At 44.0% G+C, this 13,005-nt stretch overlaps 1 protein-coding gene across 4 annotated transcripts in view; it reads right to left on the bottom strand.

Moving 5' to 3' along the window:
- The window catches only part of folr (folate receptor), a 33,999-nt gene that overhangs the window by 16,689 nt on the left and 4,305 nt on the right, over positions 1-13,005 (bottom strand). For 3 of the 4 annotated variants that reach the window (XM_072576754.1, XM_072576751.1, XM_072576752.1), the window contains exons 2-3: positions 4,930-5,059; positions 901-1,089 (exon numbers count right to left, since the gene is read on the bottom strand). In XM_072576754.1, the coding sequence (XP_072432855.1) occupies positions 901-1,089; positions 4,930-5,055 (315 nt within the window). In that variant the 5' untranslated portion in view covers positions 5,056-5,059. Of the gene's footprint in view, positions 1-900; positions 1,090-4,929; positions 5,060-9,864; positions 10,178-13,005 lie in introns of those variants that run through there. The other variant, XM_072576753.1, reaches the window with a different exon arrangement.

Below are 13,005 nucleotides of genomic sequence, written 5' to 3'. Positions count from 1 at the left end.
ACCCACCGCAATTGGATTGTAACTGCAGCTTATAGCTAAATATCCAGGTTTTTTTTGGGTGTACTGTAACACACCATTTTGTCCCTTTGAGTGTAGTGAGAAGGAGGTTAGATTACATTACAGTGTGGAAACAGGCCCTTTGGCCCAACAAGTCCACACCGACCCACCGAAGCGCAACCCACCCATACCCCTACATTTACCCCTTACCTAACACTACGGGCAATTTAGCATGGCCAATTCACCTGACCTGCACATCTTTGGACTGTGGGAGGAAACCGGAGCACCTGGAGGAAACCCATGCAGACACGGGGAGAACGTGTAAACTCCACACAGTCAGTCACCTGAGGCAGGAATTGAACCCGGGTCTCTGGCGCTGTGAGGAAACAGTGCTAACCACTGTGCCACCGTGCCGCCCACGAATGAATGAAGTACTGAATGAAATGCCAGGCTGATTATCCAGGTCATGGACACAAGTTTCTTGGCCAAAAGGTCCTAGGTTGGGACTTCAATCCAGAGCTTCTGGCCCAGAGTTTGGGATGCTACCCAGAGTCCCTGTATTGAATATCAGTAACAATAAGGTCAATAGGTAGAAGCCACAAATCATCAACATCCATCTGGGAACAATTCAAAGCAGATAAGTTTATAACACTGTTCAAACAATTACCGATCATCATAAAGTTAGACATAAAAGAATAAAGCCTCCGCTACATAGCCCCAATCAAATCTCCCCAGCAGAAGGAGAGCACAAGGTTAGATGCAGAGTAAAGCTCTCTCACTGTCTCCATCAAACACTCACAGGACACAACACAATTTGACAAAGCTCTCTTCACAAAACTCATTTACTTGACTTCTGAACAAGTGTGAAGTGCATCTCAAAGGACAAAGGACAACGCTGCTCACCGTCACAATCCAGGGACCCAGGTTGGGGGAGCATTCATATAAGCAGGTGTCCTGGATAAAGTGCCTCTTGCATTTTTCAGTCATTATGCCACAGTGATTCCAGTTGAAGTTGTAGAGATGGGACTGGTCATTGTGTGCCTCTAAGGTGGTGTTGGCTCTACAACAAGCATTATCCTTCCAAGGTTCACACTGCACATGTTGAAAAGAATCAAGCATTAGCAATAGGAGTATGCAAGGTACACGTCACAAATGTATAACTGAACATGTAAAAGATCCCACAACCACTAATTTGAAGACCAGGGACTTTTTTCTATTGCTCCTTAGAGACTCGGGTGTCACTGACAAGGCCATCCCTAATGACCCTTGAACTGAATGGTTTGCTGGGGCCATTAAGAGCCACCAACTTGTTTGGGTCTGGAGACACATGGAGGCCAGACCAGGCATGAACTACAGATTTCCTTCCCTAAAGCCATGTGTAACAGTCTTCGAAGGATTGTCAGGGCCAGTGCTGAGACACCAAATCACCCTGGCAGGAGGGCTTAGAATACAAGGACACAGTATCAGAGTAACGGGCTCCCCTAATTGTATAGTGCTGAGGAGGAATTCTTTCCCTTAGAGAGTGAGGGAAATTCTCTAGCCCAGATGACTCAGACATTGAGTACATCAAAAGGCAATTAAAAGACAATTAAAAGACAGGTCATTATCACGAGAGGAGAAAGTGAGGACTACAGATGCTGGAGATCAGAGCTGAAAATGTGTTGCTGGAAAAGCGCAGCAGGTCAGGCAGCATCCAAGGAATAGGAGAATCGATGTTTCGGGCATAAGCCCTTCTTCAGGATTCCTGAAGAAGGGCTTATGCCCGAAACGTCGATTCTCCTATTCCTTGGATGCTGCCTGACCTGCTGTGCTTTTCCAGCAACACATTTTCAGCTCATTATCACGACACCCATCTCTTATTAATTGTGGTATACCAGGAAAATAGAAGTAAACCAAATGAAACCTTGGCAGTTTTATTTACCCAACAACCCCCACACCAGGTCAGCAGCTAGGAAACAGAGGGCCCACAATGTGCCAGAGAAATATCAGTTAAAACATGTTGCAAAAAAAACAGTTTTTAAAGTTATTTCCTGGACTACCCAAAGAGCTCCTGAAAGTGGTACTTCTCTGTGGCGGCACGGTGGCACAGTGGTTAGCACTGCTGCCTCACAGCGCCAGAGACCCGGGTTCAATTCCCGCCTCAGGCGACTGACTGTGTGGAGTTTGCACGTTCTCCCAGTGTCTGCGTGGGTTTCCTTCGGGTGCTCCGGTTTCCTCCCACACTCCAAAGATGTGCAGGTTAGGTGAATCGACCATGCTAAATTGCCCGTAGTGTTAGGTAAGGGGTAGATGTAGATGTAGGGGTATGGGTGGGTTACGCTTCGGCAGGGCGGTGTGAACTTGTTGGGCCGAAGGGCCTGTTTCCACACTGTAAGTAATCTAATCTAATCTAATCTAATCTAATCTGTCTGTTGTATTATCAACCCGCTGTTCCCAGATACAAAGGATCAAGCAAATTCGAGGTCAGTCCAATCTGCACACAGAAGCTGGTCTTTACGCTTATTACCCACCAGTTCCATAGGCTGATAACAGTAAATCAGCTTCACTGTCCTATTAACTAAATATGCTGACATCAAGATCTCCCTTATCAGCTTGTTAAAACATGCAAACAGAAAAACAAAGGGCCAAGTGCAGATTCAAATGAGAGGAGAGATAGGGAAGAAGCTATAGGAAAGATTTTAAAAATGCTGAATAAACATGTTGCACCGATAATGATGTGGGTGGTTGATGGGTATGTAGTGGGCAGGGAGGGGGGCATTCCTGGTGTGGGGAAGGAGGAAAGGGAGGGGACTGGATTGGAGTGCAAAACTGACAGATGCATTCATTCCATGTTCATATTCAGCTGGTGCTGGCCCCAGCAACAGTGCCGCTCCCAAAAGCTCAAATCCTAGCAACATCCTTGTAAATCTTTTCTGAACCCTTTTACAACATCGTCCTGATAGGAAGGAGACCAGAACTGCACGCAATATTCCAAAAGTGGTCTAACCAATGTCCTGTACAGCCGCAACATGACCTCCCAACTCCTGAACACAACACTCTGACCAACAAAGGAAAGCATACCAAACGCCTTCTTCACTATCCTATCTACGTACGACTCTACTTTCAAGGAGCTATGAACCTGCACTCCAAGGTCTCTTTGTTCAGCAACGCTCCCCAGGATCTTACCATTAAGTGTATAAGTCCTGCTAAGATTTGCTTTCCCAAAATGCAGCACCTTGCATTTATCTAAATTAAACTCCATCTGCCACTTCTCAGCCCACTGGCCCATCTGATCAAGATCACATTGTAATCTGAGGTAACCTCCTTCGCTGTTCACTACACCTCCAATTTTGGTGTCATCTGCAAACTTACTAGCTGTACCTCTTATGCTCACATCCAAATCATTTATGTAAATGACGAAAAGTAGAGGACCCAGCACCGATCCTTGTGGCACTCCACTGGTCACAGGCCTCCAGTCTGAAAAGCAACCCTCCACCACCACCCTGTGGCCTTTGAGCCATTTCTGTATCCAAATGGCTAGTTCTCCCTGTATCCTAGATCTAATTGTGCTGTAAATTGACCCACAATCCTGACAGGGAGACAGTTCCAAGATTTTGATCTAGTGACACTGCAGGAACAGCAATATATTTCCAAGGCAGGATGGTGAGTGGCTTGGAGGAGAACTTGCAGGGGACTGTGTTCCCACATATCTGCTGTCCTTGTCCTTCGAGACAGAAGTGGTCATGAGTGAAGACGGAACCCTCGCATAAACCAAATCATCCGCCGACATTTCCACCACCTCCAAAAAGACCCCACCACCAGGGATATATTTCCCTCCCCACCCCTTTCCGCCTTCCGCAAAGACCATTCCCTCCGTGACTACCTGGTCAAGTCCACGCCCCCCGACTACTCACCCTCCCATCCTGGCACTTTCCCCTGCCACCGCAGGAACTGTAAAACCTGCACCCACACCGCCTCACTCACCTCTATCCAAGGCCCTAAAGGAGCCTTCCACATCCAAAGTTTTACTTGCACATCCACTAATAACATTTATTGTATCCGTTGCTCCAGAAGCAGTCTCCTCTACATTAGGGAGACTGGACGCCTCCTAGCAGAGCGCTTTAGGGAACATCTCCGGGACACCCGCACCAATCAATCACACCGCCCCGTGGCCCAATATTTCAACTCCCCCTCCCACTCTGCCGAGGACATGGAGGTCCTGGGCCTCCTTCACCGCCGCTCCCTCACCACCTGACGCCTGGAGGAAAAACGCCTCATCTTCCGCCTCGGAACACTTCAACCCTAGGGCATCAATGTGGACTTCAACAGCTTCCTCATTTCCCCTTCCCCCACCTCACCCTAGTTCCAAACCTCCAGCTCAGCACTGTCCCCAAGACTTGTCCAATCTCCTTTTCCACCTATCTACTCCACCCTCTCCTCCCTGTCCTATCACCTTCATCCCCTCCCCCACTCGCCCATTGTACTCTATGCTACTTTCTCCCCACCCCCACCCTCCTCTAGCTTATCTCTCCACGCTTCAGGCTCACTGCCTTTATTCCTGATGAAGGGCTTTTGCCCAAAACGTCGATTTCGCTGCTCCTTGGATGCTGCCTGAACTGCTGTGCTCTTCCAGCACCACTAATCCAGAATTTGGAAGGTGCTGTCAGGGGAGCCTTGGTGAACTTCTGCAGTGCATCTTGTAGATGGTAAACACTGCTGCTACTGAGCATTGGTGGAGGAAGGACTCTGTATAAGGAATGCCGTTTAAGTACAAATTGCTGTTCAGGGAGAGGGAATTGAAGAACAGACAGTGAGACCTCACATGCCTACAATGTCACTCTTTGAAACCAGTGACTGTCTCCTATCAGTATCAGTCTTGCCAGACCTCAGACATTTGGGGGCTGGGGAGGCTGTAAAAGCAGAGACTAGCCAGTCCTCATGCCTTGCTGTTACCTGTTTGTAGAGACTTCCCTCAAATCCTGGCTTTTCCTTGTGGTGTTTTGCACTCATACAAATATTGAGAATATCCTCGGCAGCTGTCACTGATAGAGTCAGCCCCAGAACAAACACAGCCAGCATCTTCCTGCAAAGATATGGAACGTAGGAGAAGCAAATGAAAAAGAACAAAGAACAACACAGGAGCAGGCCCTTCTGCCCTCCAAGCCAGATGAATTAATGATAAATCCTGCAATAACAGCAAAATATTTTGGAAGCTGGAAATCTGAAAACCAGAAAACATGCCAGGTAACTCTCAGCTGGTCAGGCAGTAGTGCCAACTTGTATTTACACAGTACTTGTGACATAATAACTTTGCGTTCTCCCGACTTACCTCCCTAACTAAGTTTGTCATCAAGAATGGTGATTTTAAATAAGGACAATATTAGTACAAAAGTGAGAGAAGACCCAAGTGTTAAAGGTCAAGATGTAGAACTGAGTCAGTTAGAGAAAAGAGGAGGATTCTGGGTAATCCAAGATTGAGGACGGGAAAAATTTCTGGCTGTAACAGCTGCTCCTTTTGAGTTATTTTAGGTGGAGGTGATTTCCTTGAATTCCAGGAGCAGCAATGACTGTTTTATATGGTGTTGCATTTTTTTTCCCCAAAGTTCCAAAACAGTCCAAACAACAGTAGTTGTAAAAGGTGAGGTCATTGTGTGGAGAGAGCGAGAGCGAGAGCCTGCACAGTTACTACCTCTGCTGTTTGAAGTAATGTATCGCTGGACATCAGAGTGCATCTGGGAAAATTAACAAACAGTCAAATTCACAACTGATCTTGGAGAAACTGTTGGGTGAAGTTCACAGCACAGAATCAGGTAAGTTAATCATTGTCTTAAGTGTGGCCTACAAAGAATCTGCAGTAGTGAGTAGAATGGGTTCTTTCTTGATTGTGTTTTTGGAGATATGTCTCTTGATTAAATTTAAAATATAATCCATAACTAGAAATTTAACCTGGGGCAGTGTTTGTAGAGGAATAAGACGGTGTTATTTTCTGGGTCTGCAGATTGTGAAGGAGCAAATATGGCCTTTAGTAGAGTAATGTGTACTTAGAACATAGAAAAGTACAGCACAGAACAGGCCCTTTGGCCCACGATGTTGTGCCGAGATTTAAACCTAATGTAAAATATAGTAACAACCTACACACCCCTCAACTCACTGCTATCCATGTGCATGTCCAGCAGACACTTAAATGTCCCCAATGACTCTGCTTTCACCACCACCGTTGGTAACGCATTCCATGCATTCACAACTCTGTAAAAAAACCTACCTCTGACATCTCCTTTATACCTTCCTCCTAATATCTTCAAACTATGACTTCTTGTACCAGTCAATCCTGCCCGGGGGAAAAGTCTCTGGCTATTGATTCTGTCTATTCCTCTCATTATTTTGTACACCTCTATCAAGTCTCCTCTTTTCCTCCTCCTCTCCAGAGAGAAAAGTCCGAGCCTTTTCAAACTTTCTTCATAAGACAAGCCCTCCAGTCCAGGCAGCATCCTGGTAAACCTTCTTTGCACCCTCTCCAAAGCCTCTATCTTTCCTATAGTAGGGCGACCAGAACTCGAGCTGAAAATGTGTTGCTGCAAAAGCGCTGCAGGTCAGGCAGCATCCAAGGAGCAGAAGAATCAACGTTTTGGGCATGAGCCCTTCTTCAGTTCCGACCAAAACTGGACGCAATATTCCAAGTGTGGCCTCACCAGGAACTTGGAGAGCTGCAGCAAAACCTCACGGCTCTTAAACTCTATCCCCAATTTCATAGCGCCTTGAAAGTGGAGTTGCAGGTAGATAGGATAGTGAAGGTGGCGTTTGCTATGCTTTCCTTTATTGGTCAGAGTATTGAGTACAGGAGTTTGAAGGTCATGTTGCGGCTGTACAGGACATTGGTTAGGCCACTGTTGGATTATTGTGTGCAATTCTGGTCTCCTTCCTATCGGAAAGATGTTGTGAAACTTGAAAGGGTTCAGAAAAGATTTACAAGGATGTTGCCAGGGTTGGAGGGTTTGAGCTACAGGGAGAGGCTGAACAGGCTGGAGCTGTTTCTCCTGGAGCATCAGAGGCTGAGGGGTGACCTTATAGAGGTTTACAAAATGATGAGGGGCATGGATAGGATAAATAGACAAAGTCTTTACCCTGGCGTCGGGGAGTCCAGAACTAGAGGGCATAGGTTTAGGGTGAGAGGGGAAAGATATAAAAGAGACCTAAGGGGCAACTTTTTCACACAGAGTGGTGCATGTACGGAATGAGCTGCCAGAGGAAGTGGTGGAGGCTGGTACAATTGCAACATTTAAGAGGCATTTGGATGGGTATATGAATAGGAAGGTTTGGAGGGATATGGGCTGGGTGCTGGCAGGTGGGACTAGATTGGGTTGGGGTATCTGGTCGGCATGAATGGGTTGGACCGAAGGGTCTGTTTCCATGCTATGACTATAACTAGCAAAGAAAAGTCAACTACGAGGAGTAGTAAGATCTAGCTTCAAACACTAATCACACTCTAAAATTGAATCTACAGGAAGAAACATGTGGACTGCAATTATCATGGTTTATTCTAGTGTCCATATTGTCACAAAGCTGGTTTCCTTTCTTCTAAAAGCTGTTCCTTTTCTCAAGGATATTATGTCATTGGTTTTTTCCAGAGGCGTTGCAAACCACTGCCAGTGCTAATTAAACTGGTTTGGTACAGAAATTAAAGGGTATTGAGGTGCCTTTTTCTTTTTATGTAAACAGATGAGACTTCAGGCCAAAGTGGTCATGTTTCAGAAGTGACGTGTATAATCAAAGGGGAGTAGTTAGCTCTCTAGCTGAGCAGTTCAGTTCAGTCCAGAATTAATTGAGAGTTCAATAGTAAGCTGTATGGAAACTCACTCTCTGTCCTTCTGCTCTTCTAACTTCAACCTGTAAGCATCTGTTCCATTTTTTAAACTGTTTCAAGAGGGATTGCTTATTAGGTCTATTGTGTATATTTGGAACAGCAAAATTAAATCTAGTTTGGATAGATTGAGTTCTGTAGGAGTTCTTTATTCTGTTCTTTGTGTTTCACTGTGTAATCACGTGAATAAATTTTCATCTGTTTTCAAACTTGGTAGTCAACCTAGCTACCTCACTCCGGACAATTTTCACTGTACACTTACCGAAACAAATTGCAAAGTTATGGTGTGGGCTGCCTGATTAAAAATGTTCTGAGTGGCCTGGGTATGTCCATAACAATATAGATTGGACCGAATAGATAAGCAAAGATAGGTTGGAAAGAAAGATTCTAGGGGAAGGATGGCTATTGTGTGTCTAAAAAAGTTAATGATAATATCAACTTAAAGAAAATGTACATCACTTTGTAAAGATGAATGGATATTTTTGTGAAGACAGGTCACAAGATTGGTTAGAATTTAAAAACAGCAAAATATTCCGAAAGATTAATGAGGGAAAAATTAGCTTGAGAAAAAGCTAGCTAAAAATATAAGAACTGACATAAGATTCTTCAGGCCAGAGTAAATGAGTCTTGGTTCTCAAAAGAATGTACCTGGGAAATTATTAATGCAAAATAAGGAGATGGCAGATTAATTTTTTTTCTTTCATCCATCCATTTTGGTTCACCCATCCTTAGGGTCGGATATGATGCATATGGACAGGACAATTCCTTTTGTGGAAGAGTCTAGAAATAGGAGTTCAAAATTAAGATGCCCATGAGAAAATTATTCTCCTAATCTTTGTCTTAAACAGCTCGACCAATGTCTATCACCACCCTAAGATTCAAACCACATTGCTGTGGGTCTGGAGTCGTATATCAGCGGGACAGGTAAAGACCTTCCCTAAAAGACATTCATGAACCAGATGGGTTTTTACAACAATTGACAGTGGTTGGATGGTCACTATAAGGGTAGCTTTTATATTTAAATTCCAGACTTTTATTGAATTCAAATTTCACCATCTGCTATGATGGGATTTCAACCCATGTCCTGAGAACATTCACATCCCTTACGGTACTAGTCAGCAAACCTTCTCTGAACTGTAATGCATTTAGATTTCCTTAACTGGGTGATCAATTTTGTTAAATGTTTTGATAGAGGCAGAAAATGTGTATTCCAGTATTGATAACATCTTAAATATCAAAAACCAGCCATGCTAAAAACTCAGCATTGAACAGTGGGATTACACTATACAGATATGATGGACTGAATGGCCTCAGGCCATACCATGAATATATACTGTAATCTATCTTGATACTACCAGATGCTGATAAGCCATTTGTACAATTCTGCTGATTCATGGTTTGATTCCCTCTTCTGTACATTATAATTTCAGTTTTTGTTTGCTAAAGTTAATCATCTGATTGTTGCCTTTATGGTTTGTCTGCTCAGCAAATGACCTTGGGCAGAAGAAAGTCTGAGTTTCAGCCAACTCTACTTACAAAGAAATATTGGAACAGAGTCAGAAGTCAACAAGAAACTCAGGACTCTGTCCTCGAAGTTTAAGAATTGAGGATTTTTGCTGTGAATCAAGGTGACATATTGTTAGAAGAAAGTTCCAACTTTAAGGAAACAGTATTATGCACAACATGGTGTTAGATAGGGAGCTCCATCCTCTCCACCCCCATCTCCCTCTCCCAGCACAGGGGTAGCACGGGGTTAGATCCAGAATAAAGCTCCCTCAACACTGTCCCCATCAAACACTCCCAGGGCAGTGACAGCCTGGGGTAAGACACAGAGTAAAGATTCCTCTTCAAAACTTTTTGACATTTCACAGAACAAAGACAGGACAGTAGCTCTGTAGCAGAGTAAAGTGAAGACTTGGTCAGAAACATGTATTTTGAGCAAAACTGAAAGACAAGTTGTCAGTGGTTTGACAAAAAATAAGCCAACAGGATTAAAAGTAGTACAGTTGAAAACATTCAAACAGACCTACCAATTCCTTCAATCCCTTCTAAGGTTTTGAATCAAGTTCCTGTCTCGAGCAGCCGTGATCAAGTGTTCGGTCGCTGAGCTCTACAACACTATGTCTCAGTTTGTTCCAATACTCCTCCCTAGCATCAACATTTCTTGAAAGTTTATCTCAACACAAGGTTTATTCCAATCACTCAACTTTCACCCGAGTTACAAAGTACAAATGCCATTGAACTTTGGTGTAATTTAACCTACAGTTAAGTTCAAAATCTCAGTCTCCTCCAAAATCTGGAAAATAGAGTACATTTACTGAACACTGAAATTATTTTAAATCCATAACACACTCCCTCTTTAAAAATTCATTTATAGAGGACCAATATTATAGTTGCTTCACTCGAATATTATCAAACAAAAATAAATGATCGCAGTTTGTCAGAAAACAAACTGAATTGAAAAAAACTTTGAGTTACACTAGAGACATTAAGGTAGGTGACTGAAGGCTTAATCAAAACAGGAAGGTTTAAAAGTCACTGAAAGGACAGAAGGACCTCAAAAGAGACTTCCCAAATTTAGGGCACCAGCCATCTAGGTGGCACGGTCAATTTGGGGAGAATGAAATCAGGAAAGACAGGGTACTTGGTTTCTTGCATAGTTTTATTCACTTTGACAGGAAAAATTAAAAAAATAGAGTATTATCACAAACAGAACTACAGAATTCCAATGTGCAAGGGACCCTGGTGTTATAGTGCACAAGTTGCTAAAGGTTAGTGCGCAGCACAATTTCCACAATAGAAAGGCACAGACAGTAAAGCCCTCTAAGGTAATAACTGTGTTTCAATTCAGACTCATCTCATGCACCTTCAATTTCCATCACTTACCATGCACCCATACCTTCAACTGTTGAGTGTTTACAGCATGGGTGACAATCATTCTACCCATTTTCTTCATGCCAACCCATCTACAAAAGTTATTTAGCTCACTCTCATTTCTCCATCATCCTGAACATTGGATAGAACATAGAACATTACAGCGCCGTACAGGCCCTTAGGCCCTCGACGTTGCGCCGACCTATGGAACCAATCTGAAGCCCATCGAGCCTACACAATTTCATGTACGTCCATATGCTTGTCCAATGACAACTTAAATGTACTTAAACTTGGTGAATCTACTACCGTTGCAGGCAAAGCATTCCATACCCTTACTACCCTCTGAGTAAAGAAACTACCTCTGACATCTGTCCTATATCTATCACCCCTCAATTTAAAGCTATGATCCCTTGTGCTTGCCATCCCCATACTTGGAAAAAGGCTCTCCCTGTCCACCCTATCTAACCGTCTGATTATCTTATACGTCTCTATTAAGTCACCCCTCAACCTTCTTCTCTCTCACAAAAACAGCCTCAAGTCCCTCAGCCTCTCGTTGTAGGACCTTCCCTCTATACCAGGCAACATCCTAATAAATCTCTTCTGCACCCTTTCCAAAGCTTCCACATCCTTCTTATAATGTGGTGACCAGAACTGTACACAATACTCCAAGCACCAGAGTTTTGTACAGCTGTAGCATAACCTCCTGGTTCCGGAACTCGATATCTCTATTAATAAAAGCTAAAACACCACATGCCTTCTTAACAACGTTGTCAACCTGGGTGGCAACTTTCAAGGATCTGTGTACATGGACACCGAGATCTCTCTGCTCATCTACACTACCAAGAATCTTACCATTAGCCCAGGACTTTGCATTCAGGTTACTCCGACCAAACTGAATCACCTCACACTTGTCCGCATTAAACTCCATTTGCCGCCTCTCAGCCCAGCTCTGCAGCTTATCTATGTCTCTCTGTAACCTACAACATCCTTCATCACTATCCACAACTCCACCGACCTTAGTATCGTCTGCAAATGTACAAACCCATCCTTCCATGCCCTCATCCAGGTCATTTATAAAAATAACAAACAGCTGTGGACCCAACACCAAAACTTGTGGTATACCACTATAACTGGATGTGGAATGGCCTTGGAGAAAGTAATGGTGGAGACCCACCCACACATGACCTTTAGCAGTGTGACCCCAGATTTTGGACCCCTATATTCCTTTCACGGCTCCCCAATTCTTTTTTTATTCATTCATGGGTGTCACTGACCAGGTCAGCATTTATCCTCTGGCTTTAACTGCCAAGAGGGCAGTTAAGAATCAACCACATAGCTGTGGGTCTGGAGCCACAGGTAGGGCAGACCAGGTAAAGATGGCAGATTTCCTTCCATAAAAAGGGGATTAGTGAATCAGCTTGAACTCCCATGTACTCCCCACCCAATACAACGGAACGTCCTCATTTCAGAAACTGCTCTGCAGACACCCTATAATCTCACAGGGCTACCACAGCACAGAGAAAGAGCATGAGAAAGCCAGAGCGAGAGCAACAGTCAGAGCGTGAGTGATCATGTCTAATCAGAGACCAGACAGGAAATTGTGGCTGCTGGACGAGAAGGAAATACAGGAGAGTCAGACGAGAAGCCAAACAAATTGCATGTAATCTGAGTGAAAACGATGAGGACAATAGGTCTAGATGTAGCGAAGGGGACTAACTGAGAGGAAATAGTGAGAGAGTCAGTAAAGAAAAGAAATACCTGAGACACAGATGATACAATACAAGGGGAAATTACAGACCACAAGCAAACAGACGAGGTGCTGCATTTTTGGGAAGCAAATTGTAGCAGGACTTATACACTGAATGGCAAGGTCCTATGGAGTGTTGCTGAACAAAGAGACCTTGAAGTGTAGGTTCATAGCTCCTTGAAAGTGGAATCGCAGGTAGATAGGATAGTGAAGGCAGGAGTCTGGTATGCTTTCCTTTATTGGTCAGAGTATTGAGTACAGGAGTTGGGAGGTCATGTTGCGGCTGTACAGGACATTGGTTAGGCCACTGTTGGAATATTGCTTGCAATTCTGGTCTCCTTCTTATCGGAAAGATGTTGTGAAACTTGAAAGGGTTCAGAAAAGATTTACAAGGATGTTACCAGGGTTAGGAGGATTTGAGCTATACGGAGAGGCTGAACAGGCTGGGGCTGTTTTCCCTGCAGCATCAGAGGCTGAGGGGTGACCTTATAGAGGTTTATAAAATTATGAGGGGTATGGATAGGGTAAATAGGCAAAGTCTTTTCTCTGG

This window comes from Chiloscyllium punctatum, chromosome 9 (genome assembly GCF_047496795.1).
Source record: "Chiloscyllium punctatum isolate Juve2018m chromosome 9, sChiPun1.3, whole genome shotgun sequence".
Classification (NCBI taxonomy): Eukaryota; Metazoa; Chordata; class Chondrichthyes; order Orectolobiformes; family Hemiscylliidae; genus Chiloscyllium; species Chiloscyllium punctatum.
The sequence above is the reverse complement of the archived record's forward strand: the minus strand, read 5'-3'. Positions and strand labels throughout refer to the sequence as shown.